At 45.4% G+C, this 23,621-nt stretch overlaps 4 protein-coding genes across 5 annotated transcripts in view; 2 read left to right on the top strand and 2 right to left on the bottom strand.

Annotated features, from left to right (window-relative positions):
- The window catches only part of fam222ba (family with sequence similarity 222 member Ba), a 28,668-nt gene extending 22,778 nt beyond the window's left edge, over positions 1-5,890 (top strand). Inside the window, exon 3 of the mRNA XM_084028619.1 lies at positions 1,904-5,890. Within this exon, the coding sequence (XP_083884745.1) occupies positions 1,904-3,648 (1,745 nt within the window). The 3' untranslated portion in view covers positions 3,649-5,890. The remainder of the gene's footprint in view (positions 1-1,903) is intronic.
- trpv1 (transient receptor potential cation channel, subfamily V, member 1) lies at positions 5,490-15,600 on the bottom strand. Its single transcript, XM_084028618.1, has 17 exons — positions 15,404-15,600; positions 14,954-15,081; positions 13,139-13,378; positions 12,854-13,005; positions 12,614-12,766; positions 12,387-12,524; positions 10,958-11,256; positions 10,543-10,719; positions 10,310-10,465; positions 10,131-10,226; positions 9,980-10,050; positions 9,113-9,278; positions 8,969-9,035; positions 8,563-8,894; positions 8,356-8,477; positions 6,923-7,048; positions 5,490-6,821 (listed from the first exon to the last, which is right to left on the bottom strand). The coding sequence occupies exons 3-17, from the start codon at positions 13,354-13,356 to the stop codon at positions 6,749-6,751; spliced, it is 2,346 nt and encodes a 781-aa protein (XP_083884744.1). The 5' UTR covers positions 13,357-13,378; positions 14,954-15,081; positions 15,404-15,600; the 3' UTR covers positions 5,490-6,748.
- A 226-nt stretch (positions 15,601-15,826) lies between these two features.
- shpk (sedoheptulokinase) lies at positions 15,827-21,366 on the bottom strand. The gene is made up of 7 exons (XM_084029798.1): positions 21,082-21,366; positions 20,823-20,964; positions 20,080-20,254; positions 19,846-19,998; positions 19,480-19,655; positions 18,977-19,177; positions 15,827-17,548 (listed from the first exon to the last, which is right to left on the bottom strand). The coding sequence occupies exons 1-7, from the start codon at positions 21,307-21,309 to the stop codon at positions 17,154-17,156; spliced, it is 1,470 nt and encodes a 489-aa protein (XP_083885924.1). The 5' UTR covers positions 21,310-21,366; the 3' UTR covers positions 15,827-17,153.
- Positions 20,921-23,477, top strand: emc6 (ER membrane protein complex subunit 6). 2 transcript variants are annotated; one of them, XM_084029824.1, is made up of 2 exons: positions 20,921-21,034; positions 22,755-23,477. In XM_084029824.1, the coding sequence occupies exon 2, from the start codon at positions 22,789-22,791 to the stop codon at positions 23,119-23,121; it is 333 nt and encodes a 110-aa protein (XP_083885950.1). In that variant the 5' UTR covers positions 20,921-21,034; positions 22,755-22,788; the 3' UTR covers positions 23,122-23,477. The 2 variants fall into 2 exon arrangements, with proteins under 2 accessions (XP_083885950.1, XP_083885949.1); XM_084029823.1 differs by lacking the exon at positions 20,921-21,034 and adding an exon at positions 21,846-22,051.
- The last annotated feature ends 144 nt before the right edge of the window (positions 23,478-23,621 follow it).

The following is a 23,621-nucleotide window of genomic DNA, read 5'->3' as shown; positions in this document are numbered from 1 at the left end:
TGTTAATTAGCCCACCTCACTCCTCCATGCTGGCTCAGCATGTGCTCTCGTATCTCAGCTTGTCTGCTCCTCTCTGAACAACCCTCAAAGATGATGTCTTTAATGTCACTTTGGTCTTTCCCCTTCATACCCACTGTCCACAACCCCGCTTTCTTCCAGAAGAATCGTATTCCCCTGAAATAATATGATGATGTTTTATTCATCGTAACAGCTGATGGTTCTCAGTCCCGCCTCCTTACAACCCGTTTCTACACCTGCAGACAAAGAGGCTCTGCCAGAATCTCACAAGTTCTGGATATATCTTCACTACACGTATCAATGTTTTATTGCTTCAAATTAAACCTATTGTATCCTACTGAACTGCCATTGTTTTTATTTAATCTGCTTCTTTTTCAGCCAAAGAAACCCCCATTAACTGTGTGAAGTCCGTCCTCAGCCGCCTGTGTCTAGGTGTTCATTTATCTGTGTTTGCTTACTCTGGCATCCATTCAGCGGCAGACATTAGGCCTCAGTGATGGCGGGTGTCGAGCTCCGACTGCTTGGCCCAGACCCCTGCATTAATGAGGCGGCCATCAGCAGGCTGAGCACTCGGTCACAGCGGCCCCCCCTGTGTGCCGCCCCATGCCGGCCCCCGCACATCGCTGCCCATTGTTTCCTGTTCACAAGTAAAGCGGGAATTAATTAGCCAGTTGGCACAAGTCTCGGTGCCGCGGTGTCAGAGCTCGCAGTTCAGCTCGGTGCCTCATCCCTCAAGCCCGGTCCGCCTGCTGCGAGACTGAGCATAACGGCCGCGTGAAACCACAGACCTCTGCCAGCGATTCAGACATTTCAAATTACCGCTCACTCAACGACAGAGAGAAGCCGCCTGCATGCTCTAATGATGACATCTATTTAACTTAAACTAAAGGCCCCTCCTCAAAAAAATAATGACGGTGCATTAAATGTGGCTCAGTTACGAGTCGGAGTAGTGATCCTTCATGTCAGTCCGAAAGCTGTGGCGTAAGTAGGTCAGAGCGGTGATGGAGACGGTGAGACCGGAGAGCCAGGAGAAGACGCCGCCGTTCTCTAAAAACCATTATCGCCGACTTCTATTACGTTAGTGAAAAAAGTGGAAGTGAGCAAACTGCTTGAAAGACATCAGAACACTCTGCCCATTAGTCAACACCTGCATGATGCTGTCGCACATTTTTAAAACGGGCTGATAAGTGAAACACCCTGACGCTCACACATGCACCAACGCATAACGGTGTTCACATTGTCACTTTGCCGTTGTTAAATTTAGCCACGGTGCTTAGCAGGTGTAACAAATGTCTGCGAGCGGAGGCCCGGGAGGTGTTCCCAGATCAGAGATGCTGCTGCTGTGTCTGATTACTTGTCTGCTGTCATTGAGCTCTGCACTCTGCGTCGATCTCTTTCTTTCCAGCTCCCCAAAGCAGCCACGGGGGACCATCACTGCCTTCTCGTTCGTGTTTGTGATTCCGTAGCAAACAGCCCCCCCCCAATACATATTTATTGTTTGCCTGGATGCTGCGCTCAATTAAGGCCAATAAAAGCCCCTGACCTCGGTACACCGCAAAATTGTTTTTTTAGACTGTGAAAGTGTCAGCCGCGATAATTGAGCTGAGAATGAGATTGGAAATGTGTCTCTTTGTCCTCGTGAGACGGAAGCTGTGAGGGTTTTTTGGAGGAAAAACGTCGAGGTATGGAATACGAGAGCGCTGCCCAAATCGGGTTCCTCTCGGCTGCTCAGATTACAACTGATGTGCTCTTTTGTGCCATATTCACTCCGACCCGGATTAAGTTGTTTTCTCTCTTTGTCCCCTCTCTCCCCACTCACTTCATCTGCCCAACCCTTTCTTTCTGTCCCTGTCCCACCTCTGGCCTGTCCTGTCCTCCGCCCCAGGGGACACCACACAAAGGATGAGATCCGCTCCGTTTCCAACCCCTGCAGAATTGGATGCATATGCTAAAAAGGTCGCCAACAACCCCCTCACCATCAAGATCTTCCCCAACAGCGTCAAGGTCCCCCAGCGGAACCACGTGCGGCGTACAGTCAACGGGCTGGATACGTCGGGCCAGCGCTACAGCCCTTACCCTTCAGCTCAGGCCATCGCCAAGACAGGCCTCCTCGCCGTCATCAAGGTGCCCACAGCGAAAGGCATCCTTAAAGATTTTGACGGCAGCCGGGCTCGTTTGCACCCTGAAGTCATCATGAACCCCCCCAGCGGACCCTACCAAGTGGCCTCGACCAGCACTTTAAACCACCACCCACCTCTGCCGAACCTCACCCGGCTGCAGCAGAGCTTACCCCTTCAACCACAGGACGCACCTCAGACTCTACAAATGTCCCTTCCTCAGCAGCAGGGTCACACTCAGAGCCTCAGACACCCTCCCCCCATGGCCCAGCACCCTCAGGGCCAACCCAGACTCCAGACTCTGTCTCAGCACCCAGCCCTTGGCCACCCACAGGGGCCCCCTACTGTCATGCTTCAGCAGCAGCACCTCCAGCAGCAGCCACCACCCGGCCTGCAGGGGAGCAGAAAGCTGCCAGATGGCGATGCACCGCCTAATGTTACCGTCTCTACCTCAACCATTCCACTCTCCATGGTCGCCGGGCTGCACCAGGGCCACCAGGCTGACCTGAGCACCATCGTGCACCAGATCAACCAGTTCTGCCAAGCTCGGGCCCAAGGTGCAGGAGCCACCTCCATGTGCGAGGGCCAGATCGCCAACCCCAGCCCCATCAGTCGCAACCTGCTTATCAGCGCCTGCTCCAGGGTGTCCATGCACAGCAACCCTGCCACCCCTGGCTTCCCCCCACCCAACTGCATCATTGGCCCTCACGAGAAAGCCACCGCTCCGGTGGGAGCTCACCCCCCACACAGCGTGGCTATTATGAACCACTTGCCTTCCAACCACACCGATCTCAAGCAGCAGCAGCACCACCACCTGCAGCATCTGCATCAACACCAGAATCAGCAGCAACAACAGCTCCAACTTAACGCGCAGCAGCAGCAGCAGCAGCAGCAGCAGCAGCAGCAGAAGAAGATGCACTCTTGGAATCAACACCAGTTGGCTCATGTACCCCACCTTCAGAACGGTGGGAGCCACCTCTGCAAGCAGCCTTCAAGGGACCCCGCCTTCCATTTTAAGGGCATGGGCTACCCTGCAGAGGTGTGTGTGGGTCAGCCTTACACACTGAAACCTCCCGTAGAGAGGCCCACCCCCTCTCCCCCCGTCAACAACTGCATGCCCGGCCACATGGCCCACTACACCAATGGTCACTACTTCCAGTCCCACATTTGGAACAGCAGCATCCTACCCACACCCAACAGTGACAGCTCCGGGTCTCAGGACATAGCCATGCCATTCCATGGTGCGGGCCCAGGGGGCTGCACCACACTAGACTGTGGGCCCCCTGGGGCTCCCCATTACAGGCTAGGAACAAGCTCCTGCACCTCCTCCTCCTCAGCCCAGACTAATCTGATGCAAACTGCAGATTACTTGGGTGGGGACTTCCAGACGCCCTACTTCCGCGATCAGAATCTAGGGTTGATGGGCAAGATGCACAGGCCTCCTCTGAGCAGGGTAGGTCCAGAGGTCGGGGATGGCAGAACCGCCCTCATCCAGCACCCAGGGTACAGATAAGCTATGGCCTTGTCTACACTACAGTTATCAAAACCCCTTTGTTTAGTCTTAAGAAAGGAAACACACGAATAAACCTAAATTGATAACTTAAAACAAATGACCGCTAATGTTATAAAGGGTAAATTAATATATTTAATGAAGAACAGTAGGGTTATTTTGTTCTTTTGTTTAAAAAAAAAAAAGAAAAAATCTTGCAAGTGATCAATTGCTACTTTTATTTTGTTAAAGAGTGCTTTTACCTGGCACTTTAGGGAACTTTTTCATGTGTGTGAAACACATCTGTACTGTGTGTGTGTCATTGCCTCCTTCCTCTATCTGTGTGCCTGGGTCCGAACAGATCCTGTGTTATTTCTACTTCAAACCTATCAGTAACATTTTCTTATGCATGTAACAAGGAAGAAAATCAGCTCGATCCCTCACTGCAACATCTACTGACAGATGTTTTTATACAGGGTCATGTCAGGAATTTTCGACTCAGACTAGTTTAAGCAGACAAGTGACTAATTTCCATGTTGGTTTTGAATCTCATCACCTGACCCGCCAGATGTTTTTGTTACACTGAAGCACCTAAGCCACGCCCGTAGCCGCCAGCAGCTCCTCACAGGACGCTGATTGGTCCGCGCTGTGGCTTACCGGACACAAACGCATTACTTGAAGCCTGGCATGATGGATTTTGGTGTGATACGCGATGCCGTGTGATCTAGTGAGAATCCAGCTGCCGTGCATGTTGACCAATCTCATAACAACGATGATTAAACGCAATCACACGAGGACAGAAGAGAGTAATAATCTCGTTTCAGTGCAAACCACCAGACACTGGAGACTACAAAGTACAGCTAAAAGCTTGCGGTATGCACATGTACTCATCTGTTTTATTCTGTTTAAATGTAATTATTTATTTGTATCATAGGACTTTTCAAGATGGATTCCTCTCTGTCAGTTAAGGAGCATGTAATCAGGTTGTTTGTACATAATCAAGATCCAGCAGGGAGCGAATATGTTGAAACGGCGATGCTCTGTCCTGCTGAAAATGCTGCAATGAATTCAGGTGTTTAAAAAAGGAAAGAAAAAAAAAAGTTTTGTCAATGCCGGGCAGGTTTGGCAAAAGAAAATTGTGAAATGTGCAGAAAAAGTCGTGAAAGATTAACTGTCGAACCTTAAAATGGCCAAAGTCATGCTAACAAGGACACACTGTTATGAAGATGTGCCATTCTGTGTTTGTTTCCTTTTCAGATTGTGTTTTTTTTTTTTTGTAACCATGACAAATGTATTACTTGAATGTTGAGATGATTTGTTTTGCAGTTGTTGAAGGGTGTAGGTTAGTTACGCGGACAAAACTCTGGAGTAGAAGAAATCCTAGTGTTGCTAACGTCATGTAGAATGAAACTACGAGCCGCACCGGAGTTTTGATCCCGACAGCAGGAACTTAAGTGAATTAAGTTATGTGTAGTTGCTACTGATTCTGATGTGAAGTCTGCTTGAAAAGACCAAATTGATCACTTGCAAGATCACTTGGAGGTAAACAAAACTGACTTTTAAGTTTAAAGTGAAACAGCAAATGCATTGTTTATTTTATTGTACACTGGCTTACCTACTAGTAACTTTAAACGTTAACGATTGTGTGTGTGTGCGTGTGTGTGTGTGTGTGAGAGAGAGAGAGAGAGTGTGTGTACGTGTATAAACACAATGACGCCCATGTTTTGTTCACCTACTCCCCAACAGCCCTTAAAAAGCCTTAAGTGTTTGGTCCTTGGACTTCCCTTGAAAATGAGCATGGTTTTAATGAAAACCCCAAATAATAACGAGAAAGAAGACGCTAAGGATACGCAGAAACAGCAACATTTTCTTTTCCTGGTCTTTTTAATTTTATTGAAGTTTTGTTGAATAGACAGAGCAATTCCTTAGAGATTCTTTATTATGGAAAGTAAGAAAAAGGAGTAATATTTTGTAATTATATATTTTAGCAATGTGTAGTTAATGAGCTGTAACATTTTCTTTTTTCTTTTTTTTAATTTCAAAGCTTCAGTTTGCAGTTGTGACTATTTATAATACTTGATTTGCTTGTTATTTAATTTGTATTTTCTTCTTTGTTTCTTGTACTATTGCTGTGAAATGGAAGAAGGTCCACAAGCCTTTCTTTTGTGTCATTCTGTACGACAGATAAGAGGCAAGAGCGTGAGAGTTGTGCTACTCTTTTTGTAATATTGTAATAATAAAATAAAGTTCTAATTTATGCTTTGAAGGGAGTCTGAACCGTTGTGTGGATCATGTGCGACACTGATTTAAACTGACACAACAGGTGAGCTCTCTCCTGCTCTTCATTCTGCCTGAGCTCATGTTGTCTGACGGCTCACGTAGGTTGCTTTCGGAGGTCCGTGTCGTTCATGATCGGTCTCACGTGTGGCTGGACGGGTCAAAAAGGCCCACCTCACCAACACCGTTTGTAACTGAGACAGCTAGTGCTGAAGGGGGCGATTGTTGCACCAATTGCTGTGCTTTGATGCCATTCATCAGAGCCTGCCTACGCCAAATAGAAAAGGGAAGTAGAGTAGACGACGCAAGCTGTGAAATCCACAGGACTATCTGGCTGCAGTAGATTTAGCTTGTCTGGCTGTGATGAAAATGGGACTTGTATAAAGGGCACACAGCAGGAGGGCGGGATCAGCACCTTCGTAATCAGTATTACTCCACCAAGGATTTTCTTTTAGCGGTGTCAGAGGTGCCAACGGGTTTGTGGCCTTTTGTGTGGAGAGGACACCCTTCCTGTTCAGGTGCAGCGTGTGCAGAAGGCTTCGGATTAACCTTTAATGTACTGTGAGTGTTTGACTTGGCAATTAAGTTAAATTCTACAGTTGTACAACAGTATGTCAGTCAGATGAACAAATATGTACAATGTCTTCCTCATCACTGCTCGTCCCAGTGAAATATTGCCTCAAAGATTTAAAAATCAAGCTGACTGGGAGCATCAGCCGGTGAGAAAAGCAGCTCTGACATCGTACGGTTTCTTGGGAGAACTGAAACCTGAATAATGTCTTTAGTTTTGAATGCCTGGATGCTCGGGTCAGTCAGGCTGAGCAGAGTGGAGCTCTCTGTCGTCTCTTTAGACTTCTGAGGTGCTCAGAGGGCTCATCTCTGTGGTCTGATATGATTGCTGCCGCCAGCCTCTCCAGCTCCTCCCTGTGGACGAAGGAGGAAACGACGTGGATTACATTCCTGTCAGAGGAAATGCTTCAAAAGCATGATCTAATCTGAGAACTTTGGAGCCGGCGTTCACGTGTCTGCACCTCTGTTGGGTCTGCTCGTGTTTGAGGCAGGTTGTTGGTCACGATCCCAGAAGCCGGGATCCTCATTGATTTTGCCCAGGTTGCTGTTCCATTTGTTCCAGTTGACTTCCTCCACTCTGAGACGACAAGAGGACACATACTCCAATTACTGTCTGCGGTGTGATGCATCAATCAGCTGACAGAGAAGGCAAATTAGTGAAGAACATAGTGTGCTGCACATCAGTCAGTCCTGCTCACACGGCGGCAGCGTCTTTTTGTAATCTTCAAGTCGAAAAGCGTTGCTATTATTTGCTCAACCTTGTTTTCATCCTGCAGAGGTGAAACAGTTTTGGTTCAACCGAAACGCCCCGATGTTAAAAACTGACCTTACCAGCCGAAACTGTAGGTCAAAATGCCCTTTTAACCCTTTTAGATCACATCCCTGGTCATATTGTGCATATATTTCACAATATTATATTCTTTATATCAAAATCCAGTAATTTTTTCTTTCTGGAAAACAAAATATAACACATGCTTACATCAGCTAGTAGCAGCCAATGATATCATGACATCCATCCATCAATCTGCAACTTGGACTCTGCTCTACGCTAGAGAAGGTCGTGATTCGTCCCGAGGTAATGTCCCGCCTGTCTATCCTGATTCACTCAGAAATACGTTGGAGTACTGGACACCATAACTGAGTAGCAGAAATATGATTATTATCAGAAAACATGCTTCTGTTTGTCACAGAACCCCCCTGGGAATGCATTCAGGCATCGTAAACATAGCAGACATGCTCTTTTCTCCAGCCCTGGATTCATCTGTGCACGGAGACTCTCCTGTTGTATTTAATCATGTGTCAGGTTTACAGCTGCACACAGCAGAGTGCGGGCTTCGCCTTATATTTACCCACAGAAACCAACTAGTTAGCTTTTATGCTCAGTGACAATAATAAAGTGTTAATGGTGTAATGTTTACAGTTTTCACCACCTTAGCTTAGCATGTTAACATTTGATAAATAGCACCAAAAACAGCTGAGGCTGATGGGAATGCCGTCCGTTTTGCAGGTATTATGTCATAAACCCAAAGTTAAGGTCAAAACAACATTTTGATCTCACAATGGCGCTGGATGAACAGTTAATGGATCGAGTTATTACATTTCATCCTGAGGGAAAGATGAATGTCTGGACCAAATTTCACGGCAATCCATCCAATAACTGAGATATTTTAGTGTAGGGCCAGAGTGAAGGCGTGCATATTACTAAAAGAATAATCACATTTCCACAAATTCATTGCAGCGCAGCGATGGGGCCTTTGGGTCCTTATCGGCGATGAGGCAAGGACATTTATTATGGGAGTCTGTCATGTCGGGTCGTTCACATGCAGCTATTAATGGAGCCAGTCAGTCGCTGATCCTATTGTCCCTGATCTGATAGAAGCGAACCTGAAACACCGGCGACGGTCTTCTCCAAGAACAGTGCCAAGGTTCTTCTCCACCCCGCAGCGAAACCTCTTCCTCAGACAGCCGGACAGCCTTTTCTCCATGTCCAGGATGGTGATGGCCCTCTGGAAAAAAAAACAGTCACATCACGTCATCAAACCACAGCGGACCAGACCAGACAGTCCCTCGGGCACCGCGTGGACGCCTCACCTGGAGCTTCCAGATGCTGGTGCTCTCCTCCGTGGTCCTCTCCACGGTGCGGTTCATGAGGGCGATGAGCATGTTGAGCAGCAGTATGTAGGTGAGAATGATGTAGCTGATGAGGAGCACGTAGAAGACTTCGATGTTCTGGTGGTCCTGGCTGAACTCCATGTCGCCCATGCCGATGGTGAACTTGAAGAGCTGCAGTGTGGTGTAGGTGATGCTCCTGAAGCCGGGTTTTACACACTCCTGATCGGCGGCGACGGGTACAAAGATACGGCCCTTCTGTGTCTCAGTCACAGTGGTGTTTTTTGAAGGCTCTATGAGCAGCGTGACCACCGCTGAAAGGACAGGAAACAGATTACATACGGCTCATCCTGGCATGTGGACAACAGAGCTCAATGCCGAAGACTACCTGCTGAAAAGCCAAAGAGGAAGACCATGTAGACGAGAAGAAAGCGCAGGATGTCACTGAGGATCATCTGCAAAGATACAAACAGACTTCAGGGATGGTTCACCGTGGTGTCGACTGTGGTGCACTGTGACCCGCGTGGACTACCTTCTGGATCATGATGCTGTAGATGCCCATGTGTCTGTCGCCCCTGGAGAAGTAGAGCATGTTCACCCAGCTGAGAGCCAGACAAAGCACCAGGAAGCTGAGGTACTGCTGAGCCCCAAACATATACAGTCCAGCTGCAACCAGGAACAGGAGGCCCTGCACAAAACTACCAACAGCAGAGAAGCCACTGTGATCCTGCACAGCTTTGTGACATTTAAACAATGCAGATGTGTACTGTAGAACATGCTGTCCAATAAATCCCAGGAGCTATTTAGTGATTGAGCATCAATTAAGAGATCATTAAATGTTGTCTATGTATTAAAAAAAACATTCACACCCTTGTGGACGTTTTCATGTTTTATTATTATATTATTATTTATTTATAAATATTCACCTCATTTAATAGGACACTTAAAAACTATTAAATATATATGATATTTCTACAGAATTATTTGGTGATTGCACAGAAAAGCACTTTACACATCATCACCGAGGATAAAAACACAATAAAGCCCTACGGCTTGTTTCCATTGAGGTCCTCCACAATATAAAAAAACATAAAACAATACATAAACAGGGAGGCTTTCAGTGATCTGGTGCATCCAGGTGGTTTTACAAGTCACATCATTAGTTTAATGGTCATCTGTGTCCAAGCAAGAGTCGACTGTAGAATAAATACAATATAAAGTGTATCCGGAGGTCACGTTTGGTTGTCTGTATTTTACCATTAAGATAAAGGAAGCTAAATCACCAACCACTACGGTATGAACGATGACAGCTGAGTCCAAGTCCCATGTGCTCCTTTTGTTGTATTTCTAGAAAACTCGTCTGACCGCGTCTGAGAGATACGTGCGTTACTGTACTTACAAAAGAATCTCATAATATCCATCGATCAGCAACGTCTGCAGATTCGGCCGTTTCCTCTTCATGTCTAAGATCTATTTAGACAAGGCTTTGGATCAATCACATTATTGGAACATCCACTAAATGGTGATTTGAATTTGAAACACAAACTTACCCCGATGATGAAGAAATAGCAGTTTGCCAGCGCTGTCACCAGCTGGCCTGAAACATACAGGTAACCCATTGTGGTGTGTTTGATGGGAAACGGCGGCTACGGGAGGAGAAAACAAGAGCACCGTCAGCACGGGCCCGTCCTGGCTGCACGGGGCAAACAGACTGTAGCAGCCGGCTCACCTGTCCATACGTCTTATTGTAAGCGACAGCAGTGAAGATGATCAGGTACGTGATGTAGGCCATCATGTTGAGGAAAAACATTCGACCTGCGAACTTCTTCCACTTCTCCTCCAGCAGCCGGCTCAGAGGCTCCATCTGGAGCATCTCGTGGCGGTTCTGAGAGGAGACAGATGTTGGCGTGCGGTATAACGACAGCAGCTTGCTCTGACTCGGCTCGTGGCGGCGGTACTCACGGGGATGTCGCTGCCGTAGACCAGTATCTCCATGACCGAGTTGTCCTCGTACGAGTCCACCGAGGCCATGTCGTACAGGGAGCTGTGGACCGGCCCGTAAACCCACTCGGTGAATTTGCGGGACAAATATTTGGTGTGGCTGTCTTGGAACTCACGTTTCAGGATGTGGGAGAAAAGCTGCAGACAAACGAGAGGAAGAGCAAAATGGTGTGTTCAGCCACATTCATCCAGGAGGCTGAAACTGGAGCCTTGTCTGTGACTACACTGCTGGACTGAAGACCTCAACCCAGAAGCTCACAGGAGCCACCAAAACAGTACAGTTTAGATTTGTCAGAGGAGCGGGGGGCCCATGGTGCATTTTTGGCCCCCGGGCCCCGATATATTTAGATCCTGCTGTGTCTGCAGTAGTCTTTACCCCAATCTTGCCGGTCCTGGCAGCCATCTTGAGAGGCGTCAGGCCCTTGTGGTTCTCGATGTCCTCCAGCTTCAGCTTGGAGTGCAGCTGTGCGGTGGTGGTGAGGACGCGGTCGTACATGCTGGTGATGAACTCTGTGTTATCCGGAGAGTTGTCCGCCACCACCACCAGGGCGTGCAGCACCGTGTTGCCCTGAGAGTCCGTCAGCTTGGCGTCTGCAGGACTGTGCATGTTGTCCAAGAGGAAGTCCACCATGTCGGGCTGGTTTGTGCAGGCCGCCAGAGACAGAGGCAGTTCACCTGAGGACCCCGCAGAGACACTCAGTTAAGTTACAGCTGATTTCTGTGCAACGTTTAGTTTAAATGTGACAATGCCGTTGTTCTGTTCTGTCATCGTTTTTTTGAGGAGCTGAAACATTTATATATCTTCGGTACCGCTCCGAAGATTAGCTCAAGACCTTCTCCAGCTCTGTGCAGAGCTTGTTGCAGATTGATTGATGGATGGATGTCATGATATTAGTGATGAAATTGATTGGTACAAGCTGATGCAAGTACAAATAATATTTGTTTTCCAGGACAAATAAAATGATGGATTTTGAGGGAAAAGAATATGAAGAAATACTTTTTTCTTTTTGCATATATTGTTAAACAGGTGCAAAATATGACCGGGGGTGTGATCTAACCCCCGGTCATCTTTAAAGGTGCAAGGTATGGGTTTTGGAGCACTGCTATTTCCTAACAGCTCTCAACATGGTGACAACTTAGCCGGCGGCTGTCTTGCTAACGGGGCTAACCCATACGCTAACAGTGTAAACAACGGGGAACAGTGTTGGGTGGGCGCTACACTTCCGCAAGATGCTGTCGGTCAGCATTGTCAGTTGTATCCGCTATATGACAGCGTGGCAGATGACGCTATATGACGCTCACGTGCACGAACATGCACTAAAAGCCTCTTTTTAATTAACAGATGCCTGATAACGCCGTCCCGACCCATAGTCTGCCGCCGAAGCTTCAAGCCCCTGTTAGCTTTTTCAGCACTGTTGATATGGTTTGCAATGTTTGTGGCACTATTAGCGGCGAGCCGCCAGCTCAGTCGTCTCCATGTTGAGAGCTGTGTGGAATCAATATATATGCTCTGAATTTCCCGTCGGGTACCTTTAAAGTCCCTGTGAACCAGAAGTTAAGAGCATGTATTATTAAATACATTATTATGTATTATTAGGAGTAAAATAAGACCGGGATGTGAGAATTTAATTTAATTTCATCTCAATTTAAGAATTCACAGAAAATAATGAAATGCAAATTTAGAAAATTAACAACTTTGAAATAATACAAATGCATTGCTTTATGTTGCTCACAAGTCACAAGCTGCTGTGAAGATGTGGAAGAAGTGTTTCACTCAATAACAGAAGTGATGAGATGTGACTCACCAAAGTAGAAGTTTGGGCCATCATGTGGCTTGAAGAATTTTCCGCAGGCTTTGGCGTGGACATCGGCTCCTTTACTGACCAGCAGCCTCACATAGGACAGACTCCTCCTCTCAATGGCTATATGGAGAGCCGTCTGGCCTGTAGGTCACACATCAACACGCATCAGCAACCAGTCACATGTCCTTACATTGTCTGTGTTTGACCCGAGGCATGTTGTAAAAGTTGACCTTTGTAGTAGTCGTTGGTGTAGGCTGCGTTCACAAACGGCGTGACATCGCCCATCTTCTCTGAGATGTCGATTAACAGTTCCACCGTCGCGTTCTTGCCGTCCTTGAGGTGCAGCAGAGCCTTCATCAGGGAGGTTTTACCGTAGGACTGATCTGTAGATGCAACCACACGTTCGGCGAGATGACACACAAGTCGTCAGCTGTTTGGTGCGACTGTTGCATTATGGGTCTCGCACTCACACTGAGGGTCTGAGAGTTTCTTCATACTCTGGCGAAGGCACTGATGCAGGTTGTCCAGCTGTCTGACTTCCCCGCTGGCCACCGCCTCAAACAGCCTGTCGATGGTAAACGTCTTGCTGTCTCTCTTGTCCAGCTTCTCACCTCGAATTCCTCTGTCGACGAAGCACATTTTACAGACAACATGCTTAAAAAAAGAATCATGTGCGTCAGAAGGTGAGACACCCATGGTGTAATGAGTATTGAAACAAAGCAGAGACCACTCTGGCTTGGCATGGCGAGACTCACTTATCAAAGTGGGGATTGAATTTGATTGCAGTCTTGGTCTTCTCCATTTCCTCCTGGTAATCGGTGTCCATGGGAGCCTTGGGCGACTCCTGGCCCAAACCCAGGGCAGACGCCACGCCGCTCTTCTTCTTCTTCTCCTCTTCTTTCTGCCGCCTTCTCTCCTCCTCCGTCCTGATGTCGACCTCCAGAGAGATGCCAAACATCTCTGACTTCTCCATCTTCACTCCTTGCTCCAGGGGTCTGCATAGACACACAGCACGAGTGCAAATCATTCAGACAAACAACCCACGGTTCATTTGACAGATAGTTTGCTTCACAGTTCGCTATGATTTCCTGGTGAGAAATAAGAATACTACTCCAAAACAGACTAGCAGTCACTACAGACAGACTGTAAACAGACAGAGTCTAATAAGTCAAAGCCCTCGCAAACAGGGTGTCAGCGGACCGCATCACCAACATACAGCTTCAGAGCAAACTATCTGGCCAGGTAGGGGAAGACTCCTTAAGAGTCTGACCAAGTCTTGAGAAGGGCTTTTTATACAGTTGTTTGTGATGTCATCAGAGAAGCATTGTTCCGTTGTTTGTGTAGACGGAGAACTTTGTCCAGAATGTGGTGTTTGAACCACTCATCAGTGTCCATAGATCCATATTGACTTACCAGCTGTGCTGGTGTCACAAGATGCATTTTACAACTCATGTAACACATGACATACGTGCAGAATACAGGTTACCTCATGACACTGGAATATTATAAGTCAAAACTAATTAACCTTCTAATTAACCTATAATAAACCACTAAATGAAAAATTCCCATCACATCTATCACTGATTTCCATTTAAATAAGAGCCACTCGTAGCTTCTGAAGTGTAAGAAAAAGCTCATGAACGATGCAGGACAAAGTGTTTGGTGTTGGTAGTTTAACATGAGTTAGTATGTGTTTTTGTATCAGCTGGGTGTGAAACGTGTTAACCACAGTGGAAACACCTCACCGGACATACTTACAGTCATGTGATTTTCAGCCTCGGTGACTAACAAAGGAGTGTATTTATAAGAAGATTTCTATGACAGCTCTTGATCAGGCACTTCTTTACAGAAGGATTTACGGAGAAACAGAATGAGAGTGAAATGAAAATATTCCTGCAAATAAATAAGTATTTTGATCTAAATGATCACGTTAAGGATAATTATTACTTAACCTTTTGTGGCGTCTTCTTCCCCATTTTCAGTCACGAAATGGGGAATTAGTGACTCAGGAATACACAACAGGGCAGCAAGAAACAAAGGATGGAAAAAGAGAGAAGTGTGTTCTGGACGTCTTATTTTTAGAAATTTCCCAATGAAACAAAGCACACGTCCTTAACAATAATCTACTAGTCTCATTCATCTGAATGAATTAAACATGTGTTTTAATTGACAACAACATATTTTAAACCTCTTTGTTGTTCAGTTGAAGCGCCATCTTCCAGGCCATACGACACACGATAACCAATAAAGATCAACACACTCACATCAGTGATGAAACATTCTTTCACATAATCCTCGATGAAATCACACAAAACAACCACATAACCAAGCAGTGCCCTTATTAGATGTCTGCATGTCCGCGTGTTCAAAATGTACACAATATAGGATTTATAACCTATATTAATTTATTAAAGTCAAAATAGCATGTCATAAGAATGTACATAAATAAAACGTTCTAACAAAGAGGATTTCTACTGTTCCTACAAATGTTTGACATTCTTCTTCAGGACCAGAAGCCGTCCAATGATTTAAAACTGGTAAACAAATCCATAAGACATCATTTGACTCACCAGATATACTTCTTCCTTCTCCAGATTGTCTTCTTGATGAAAAAAATCTGATCTTCAAGTGAAAAACAACAAACGGTGGAACGTCCTGCTGGGATGAGGATGTCCGAGTCCTATTGTCCTTGCATGTTCTTTAACATAACGGCGGGGAGAGATAGCAGCAAGAAGCCAGAGGGAGATTGAGTGACACACCCTAGAGTATACCATAGCATATTACTGCAGCCTTGAGTGCTTAAAAGGATATATTGACTGTTCCTGCTGAAGCCAGATACCACAAAGTCCCTGTATGTTATTTGACTGGAACACATGTTTCATCAGGAGCTATTAGACATTTACACAGGAATATTTAAATATGAATTTAAGGGTTATTCACCTTCAAGAAAAGACCAGTGGCACATAAAAAAATAATAATAATCCTTGCGTCTCCTTTAAACAGATAAATTAATAACTTACCCTTCTGAAAAGCTTCTTTTCTTACTAGGTGTGGTAATATTTCTGAGGCGAGTTTTTGTAATGTTGCCTCTTGTGGGTCTTGTGTGCCTCTTCATAGTTTCAGTTACATGTGGGTGTGTTTGATTTCCGTGCTGCTTCGGTCCTGTGACTGTGTGGTTGCAGAGCATCTGTCTACCCGACTGCAGCTCTGCATTCATGAGATTATTTGACGAGTTCCTTTATTAACACGACTTCCTTTTTTCACACGAGGCTGCACAAGGTTGCCTACCAGTTCAAGTATTTAAACTGTTACCCAAAAAGGCACTAGGCCAATAAAAACTTGATATACGATATTCTTGGTGCTTCCGGAGCTGCTTTCCATTCAGAAATGTATAAATGCATCAGATTATAATCTCGGTGATTTGGTCAAAAAGTTTCAACACGGATTATTAATACTGATTTATTTGTACCATAATCACATCAGCATAATCACCACTGAGGGCCATTAGTCATGAGGCCCACTTAGTCATGTGTATCTGGCAGCCACAGCTGTATCTTCTAGTAATTAATGCATTTGTGGTTAATACAAGTAAGATCACATCCTTGAAAACAAAAACTGACAAGTTCTATAAGCAAAATGAACATAAGAAGCTGACAACATTTAGCAAAGTTGAACCGCTCTATGAGGAGCTCACAGTTCAAAATGAAAGATTAAGACTTAAAGATGGCAAAATGGAAAAAAAAAAAAAAAAAAAATTACTTCAAGCTCTTTTCTCTGACATAACATGTCTAGAAAATATAACCAGAATGATTGAATCCAAGGATGGACGTCCTGGCGTGGGACGTATAGAGGTTATAATAAAGTGACAAGTGACAGAGATGCGATAAGAGGAATGTGCATCCACTCTGGTATTAAACAGGACGTCTACATGACTAGAACCATCTAATGGACTTTGGTGACTACAGATGCATACTGACTTATCTTAATTATAGTGCATTTTCCATATTAACTACGTTTTCTTTTCATTCCACACATGACCCCTGACCGTGTCGGGATAATGTGGTGACTTGTGAATATTACATATTTTTAGACTGATTTTTTTGTAAAACTCCTTACATGTTGTGACATTGAAACCAAGACATGGAAGTGAAAGATGGAAGTGAAAGAAGACGACCTGAGGGATAAGGATTTCCTTCATAGTCTATTTTCTGCTCGAATGCTAACGTGTTAATAGCTGCTGCACCTCATCTCACTGGCCCTGCTGATAAATCACGCCGTGACGATGGTTTTATTTAAAGAAGCGGCCCACCCTCAAATATGGAGACCCTGTTCATGGATCATAAATCCGTGATCTTCAAAGCGCTCCAGCAGGCCTCTGATTTGGATCTACTTCATGGATTTAACATAATGCCTTTGAGCAAGACGCAGGGAATGAGCGTGAATCTCATGCATTCAACTCTCGCTGCATCTGCAGAAGCCAACAGCTGTAAAGCCGACGATTACTAATCGTGTTGCTCAGTGGAGACAGTTGGTATTCAACGGTGGATTTTTTTTTCTCATGAATCACGAGCAGCGCTACATGCTATGATAGAAATCTTTATCGTGGCATAATGTCATGACCCAAAGTCTGGCTGCATATTTTGCTTTTAGTTGCACCGAGCAAAATATGTTATAGCATTTCAGTTTATTGGATTGTTCCCAGTTTCCTCAAATGTGCAAAATGTTCACTCAAACCTTTAACCAGACTGGAGTTCCCCTGTGGACTCTCCATCAAAGTAAGTCACAGAAGACCGTGGCCACACCGATGGCAGAGTCGGCGTTTTGTCCGTATACCACCAGCTGTGGAAACGCCTTCTCCACTTCCTGCCGGAGCACCTCATTGCGGGCGATGGCGCTCCCACTGCCCACAATCCTGCTGACCCCCGCCTGCTGCAGACGCTCAGCGGGCATCATGGAGGTGAGGTTGTCCAGGATGCCGCGGCACAGCGCCCTGGTCACATGACCCAGAGAGAGATTGGTGGTGGAGATGTTGGTGACTCGGCCCAGGAGCTGAGGGTCGTGTCTCTCTCCCAGGATCGTAGGACTCACCCTCAGGTCGCTCGTTTCCTGATTCAGGGCGCTGTGGATCAGCTTCTCGTACAAGCACGAGTCGCTCATCTCCACACCTGTGAGGGACGAGAGGAGCAGTTTAATACTCGGATGAAACCCTTTAAATAGTGGTAACCTATGAGTCATTTTGGCATCAGATAACTGAAGACTGCCCTCTCTGGGATGTCACGCACATCTGATCAGACTGATTCCTGTTAGTTATTTCCAGAATTAAAGCATGAATACGTCTAAGAGGCTGTAGCCGTGCAAGCAGCTCTATGAGACAAAGAAGCAAAGAAATGTTTCGAGCCAAATGTGCATTTTTAGCAAATGTAATGTTTACCATGGTCACTATCTTAGCTTAGCGTGTTACCTGGGGTGTCCCCGACTAATGATTGACATAGTCGAATCTGATTGGTCAAGTGTTGCCTATAATCAGGTTTTTTTTCTTTTTTTCTCATTGATTGAAAAAGCACAGTAAAAGTCGCTCTCCAGGAGCTCCAGGGGGACAGCAGGACGTTTAGCACCGCCTACAGCCTGAATGGGATGAGCCGACGACTCCACTTTGAGATTGGCAGTCGAATCAGGCTCCTTAGATCGAATCGTTGAAGAGTCGACTAATAATAGGTAATTAGCACTAAACACAAAGAGCAGCTGAAGCTAATGCAGATTCCATTACTTGTGCAGGTATTTGGAACAGTCTGTCTAAAAAATATAAAAGAAGTGGACGTAATCATCGAGGGATCACCCATTGTTTTGTGGACTACGGTCCTGAAGCCTCGAGTTCGGCATTTTGGCCGTCGCCATCTTGTATTTTTTTAACAGAGGAGCGACGGGTGGATCGGATCAACACAAGCAGCGATGACATCATAGCAACCCGCCGCACCCTAAAACATATGCTGCTTTATCATCTATTGACTCTAAATGGACCATAATATACTAAATGAACATCATGCTGTATTGAAGAAGACTTGAAGCTATTGAGACCATTAACTCATGTTTACAATGTTTACTGAGACAATAAATCAAGTGAGAAGTAGAGTCATCTTCTCATAGACTTCTATGCAGTGGGACTTTGTTTTACGACCAGAGGAGTCGCCCCCTGATGGCCAGTAGAGAGAATGCAAGTTAAAGGCTCTTCGGTATTGGCTTCGATGTTCAGAATTGGAGGTTGCTGCCTGGTATTTGGTCATAAACCAAAGTACTGGACATATTCACTTTTGGATGTGATGATGGCAGTGGAGGAAAAGTCAAAGCATCACAAAGTGTTTATAATTTGCCCAGAGGGAACATGAATGTGTGTATAACACTTCATAGCTATATCCCAAATTTGTTGGGACATTTCACACAAAACAACATGTTTCAGTCTAATGTGATTTTAGAGGAAGAGTTAGGGGATCGCCAAAGTCATTAGGGGAACATATCACATCCATACAATAAGTGTGATATTCTCATCTGGACTAAAAACAGACACTGCCGACCCTTGAAGAGCTGGAAATACATACCAAGCTCGTTCATCCAGGAAGTGAGCATCTCCACAAAAGTGGCCATTACATTCCCTCCGTTGAGTGAAGCCGCCACTGCCAAGTACGAGTCATCAAAGTAGGGGAAGTAGGAGATGGAGGAGGCGGGCTGAGGAGAATCCGGAGGTTTGAAGTCAGCCGGCATGGCGAAGGTCAGCTGGGCTGAGGTGCTTATGTTCAGAACTGAGAAATGAGAAAAAAGATACACACTGTTATCTAATACAGGCATATGAACGACCAGCTCCTAACAAGACATGCAGGGGACAGTGTTGGCTGGATTATACTCTACCCATGATGCATTTGTTTTCTATGTGATCAAACATAATGTATTGAATAATTTGAATAATAATCAAAAACAGTGTATTGAAGTATGATCAGTCGTGCAACAGAAGAAATCTAATTGGGTTTCAAATGTCATGCTAGAGGCGTAACGTAGTAACTGTGATCCCGGCCCTGAGGGGAAATGACTGGACTTCCTGTTTCACCTGCATCTGTTTGTGCACTCATGCAGGAGTAGACGGAGCACTGGAAGTCTCCCAGGGCGCCCCCTACTGGCGTCCCAGCAGGGATACCATGCCAGTCAGAGCACGTCTGCCCCGCCAAGCCACCAGACGGCACACACTGGGGAAGCAGGAGCAAAGGGAAGCCGGCATCCTTCAGACTAGAGCATGCATGCACACACACACACACACACACACACACACACACGGTGGCTTGTTATGCACAACATAACAATAAAGTTCATTAGAAGCTGACAATGCCACCACAGTGATTACCGTTTTAAGCATGCACAGAACATGTTTCATGCATTTAGTACTGGGACTAAACAGGAAGTTGTGCTCTTCACATACATGTCTCTGTTCCACTGGTTGGAGGAGGTGTTGAAGAAGCCCCAGCTGGCTGCATTCTGTGGTGTCATCACACACCCGTCCAACCCACACAACATGGACACCACATAGTCCTGGATCGTACCTGCAACTGTGAAGTCCTCAAGGAACTCAGGCCTGAAGGGGAAAGACACACATTTAAGTCCACTTTCAAGTAACACAGTCGGCTGGGATTTAAAAAAAAAACTTCACACTGACCTGTGCTTTACATGCCAGAGGATTGTTGCACAGCCAAACCCTGTGGCAACGCTGAGATGTGAGTCTGGTTGTGGAAGGGAGGACAGGAAGTTGCTGCTGCAGCGCCCATCTTGCCAGGTGATCAGCTGACTGGTGTCTCTGCTGGTGAAGAAATCCCTCTTGGACCAATCACAACCTGCGATGCCCAAAAGACATGGACATATATAGCAGACAAAATAAGTTCTATTTGGCATGATGGATTTGTTTGGTTACTAAAACATTACGTTTTGGATTCAGCCAGCAGAGGGCGTAGTTATGGTAGAACTACAATGGACCAACCAGGTAGTTGTTTAAAAGAAATTCTGGATAATAAGCATCGTTGAGCAGTCTGAAAACATTGCTCTCAGTCTCTTTTTAAATTCCTAGTGCATATTTTTAAAGCCAGTTAAACATTGTGGCAACTGTTGTCCAAATAAAACTGTGAATAAGACAGAAGATTCACACTAATTACATATTGTTATGGGTCATATTCTTCTGAAAGGTCTTATTCACCTGTATTAGCACATATTCTGGTTCTAATTACAAGTGTTTTGGGCGTGTATCTATTTGGCGGTCCATATCTATCAAAATAAATGGGTCTGAAAATAATTTCTCTTTACAGTCTCTTGACTTGTCCACTCTTCAAATTACTCAAAGTGCTCATGTATCATAATGTACCACACCTTATGTAATAGAGGAGCGTGCATGTAGTGGGCTAGTCTTACCGCTCTTTGCTTTCCACAGTACGACTCCGTGCATCTGTCCGGACAGCCCGATGCTGCTGACACGCTGTAGTTTGTCTCTAGGCAACAGACCCATGCAGCGGTTCAGCGTGTCGATAATCCGGCCGGTCTCCTGCTCTTTCGCCTACGTCACCACGCAGACAGGTCACACCGGGACAAAACGCGCGACCGTATTAAAGCGGCCGAGCTGACAGGTAAAGTTTCACAACAATCCCATGAACGCACCACGAAACGCACTCACCTTTATCCCGCGACGGTCTAGAACATCAGCCGTAGTTGGCAAAGCCTGACTCGCAGCCACCGACCTGGAGCCAGTTTCTAATAGCACGGCTTTCACCGACGTGGTGCCGACGTCTACACCGAGGACGTATGTAGACATGTTGCTGATGAAACGGTGTGCTGCTGTGACTCTCCGCCGTACGGCATCTCCACGACAAGGCAAAGTCAACGCTGCCGCATTCACACACATAGGAAATGTGAAACTCTAGTAATTACTCCCAGCCGATTAGTAACATCTCGCAGAAAAATCACTCGCATTTCACTCATTTCACACGGTCTGAATTGAATAAAGCCATCATTCTATTAGTCATCAGTGCTCTTCCTTGTATGACAGAGCAAAATATTATACTATACCATAAGGGTGGATCATATGTGTTGATCCTTTGGTACTTTATTGGGTTTACTGGTTTATGAGATCTAGATTATTTGGAGAAAGAGTAGAAGAAACAAAATAAAGAATAAGATTAAACCATTGTACAACCAACGCGCCTACATATCCGACTAATTCATTGCAATAATGGCAGTCGTTTGAATGGTTTTTGTGCTGTTTTATTTCTTAGATGAAAGTGAAACGTGTTATTATTTTCCTGGGAGAGATTTACTAGTTAAGCTTGAAGGTAATTGTTTCCCCCAATTATGAACGTCTACACTTGAATGTGCTTTGAATGTACCACATCGCCGCTTCCAGTTTGGTTCGCCGTTGGTTTGATCCGGTTTGAGGACGCTGTTCCCACAATGCACCGCGAAGGAAGGGACATGGCCGACCGTCGTCTAGGAGTTTGAGCCGAACGAGTATGAATGTGCTGTCTCCGTGCCATACCAGCTGACATCCCTTCAAACAATCTGATATCAACGTGTGTGAAGCTATTCTGACAGATTATGGTTTGGTAACCGCGCCGTGAAGAGCCAACGAGTCCCTGTGTTTATTTCCGGTGAGGATCTGTCAGTTACCGTCGGAGCAGCCTAATGCTAGCATGCTAACGCCACAGGCTAGCCATGCTAGTTATACTAACATGGAGGCTCTGCAGACGGGAGTCTCGTTTTTGTTTTTTTCTGATGTTCTGTGGGCTTGTTCTTGTCACCAGAACGCGTTGTCGGTATTAGTTACGTTAGTTTCATGAATAATTGAGGTCGGTGACCCGCTAAGCTAACATCGATCGAGGCTTTTTTTGTATACGTCTCTCCTATTATGGGACGGGATTGTGTCGACACCTGATTTTTTTTCATGTTATCCCCAGTCGTTAGTGTATGAATGAGTTAAGGCCTGTAGCCATGGTGAAAGTCCGGTATCCAAAATGGTATTAACGCTAATACTGACGTGTTATCATCAGATGTCAATCAATGTTAGCCATTAGCCGTTATGCTGCTGAATGCCCACTATCTGTGTTGCATGTCATGTTATTAGCTAAGTAGTTAGCTGGTCCAGGTTGAGTTTATTTCAACATTATTTAATGTCTGGTTGGTCAACTGAAACAATCCATTGCATTTCATCATCTCATAGATTTTGAACATAAAGTCTCGAGCTGCAAAATAACCACTGTTTAAAAAAAATGTTTTTTTAAAAACTGAAAGTATGTTAAAGATATGCTGTTTGAGTAATCCTCCATTGTTTTGTGTCTGAATCTGTTGTAACAGAAGCACCTTCCTGTGATAGCTGACCAGAGCCAAGATGGCCGGAGTTGTAGCCAAGCGTGAGGGACCACAGTTCATCAGTGAAGTATCCGTGAGGGGGAACGCCGCCGTGCTGGATTACTGCCGCACCTCTGTATCCGCTCTGTCCGGAGCAACGGCTGGCATCCTTGGACTGTCTGGACTGTATGGCTTCGTTTTTTACTTCCTCTCTGCTTTCCTCCTCTCTCTGCTGCTCATTCTCAAGGCCGGACGGAGGTGGAACAAATGCTTCAAGTCGCGGCGGCTGCTCTTCACTGGGGGCCTTGTCGGAGGCCTTTTCACTTACGTCCTGTTCTGGACTTTCCTCTATGGAATGGTGCATGTATACTAGAATAATATGCTGCAAATAACCCTCAATCAGTCTGCCCTGCTGTTTGTAGATAAGCCATTCGTTAAATACTTATTCCATTATGCACTGTTAACAGAACAGAGGATGTGTCGATAATTATAGTATGCAGAATAAGCCATTCTCTTATCCTTCCTGCTCCACACTTAGCAGTGACTGACTTTAAGCTGTAACTCCTGCTCTGTGCTCATTGAGCCACAGTAATGATAATGTAGGTTGTAGTGTAACAAAAAACCCAAACAGATCTGAGGTGTAAGCACTTTTCATTACATTTCATGTACAATATCAATTATATTCTAACAGATGTGATTACTGATTGAAATAAATACCTCTGTACAACTCGTTTGTTTACGTTGTTAATCGGTTTGTCTTTCAGGCAGTGTCATTTGTTGACATCATGAAATAAACATCACAAATACATTTGTTTCCAACGATAAAGACCATTCAATAAAGAGTACCGGGAAGAACAAACAGTGAGTTCATGC

Source organism: Eutrigla gurnardus, assembly GCF_963514095.1.
Source record: "Eutrigla gurnardus genome assembly, chromosome: 15".
NCBI classification, from domain to species: domain Eukaryota; kingdom Metazoa; phylum Chordata; class Actinopteri; order Perciformes; family Triglidae; genus Eutrigla; species Eutrigla gurnardus.
Note: the sequence above shows the minus strand (reverse complement) of the source record. Positions and strands in the feature narration are given on the sequence as shown.

Excerpts from the sequence above, each read along its gene's own strand:
- trpv1 (XM_084028618.1), bottom strand. The coding sequence starts at position 13,356 with ATGGAGAAGTCAGAGATGTTTGGCATCTCTCTGGAGGTCGACATCAGG. Across the intron at positions 10,720-10,957 it reads CCAGGACCGGCAAGATTGGG|CTTTTCTCCCACATCCTGAA; the intron begins GTAAAGACTACT and ends GTTTGTCTGCAG. Across the intron at positions 8,478-8,562 it reads CCAGCATCTGGAAGCTCCAG|AGGGCCATCACCATCCTGGA; the intron begins GTGAGGCGTCCA and ends TTTTTTTTCCAG.
- emc6 (XM_084029824.1), top strand. The coding sequence starts at position 22,789 with ATGGCCGGAGTTGTAGCCAAGCGTGAGGGACCACAGTTCATCAGTGAA.
- shpk (XM_084029798.1), bottom strand. The coding sequence starts at position 21,309 with ATGTGTGTGAATGCGGCAGCGTTGACTTTGCCTTGTCGTGGAGATGCC. Across the intron at positions 19,178-19,479 it reads GAGTGCACAAACAGATGCAG|TTCTGAACATAAGCACCTCA; the intron begins GTGAAACAGGAA and ends CTCATTTCTCAG. Across the intron at positions 17,549-18,976 it reads TTCCTGGATGAACGAGCTTG|GTGTGGAGATGAGCGACTCG; the intron begins GTATGTATTTCC and ends CGTCCCTCACAG.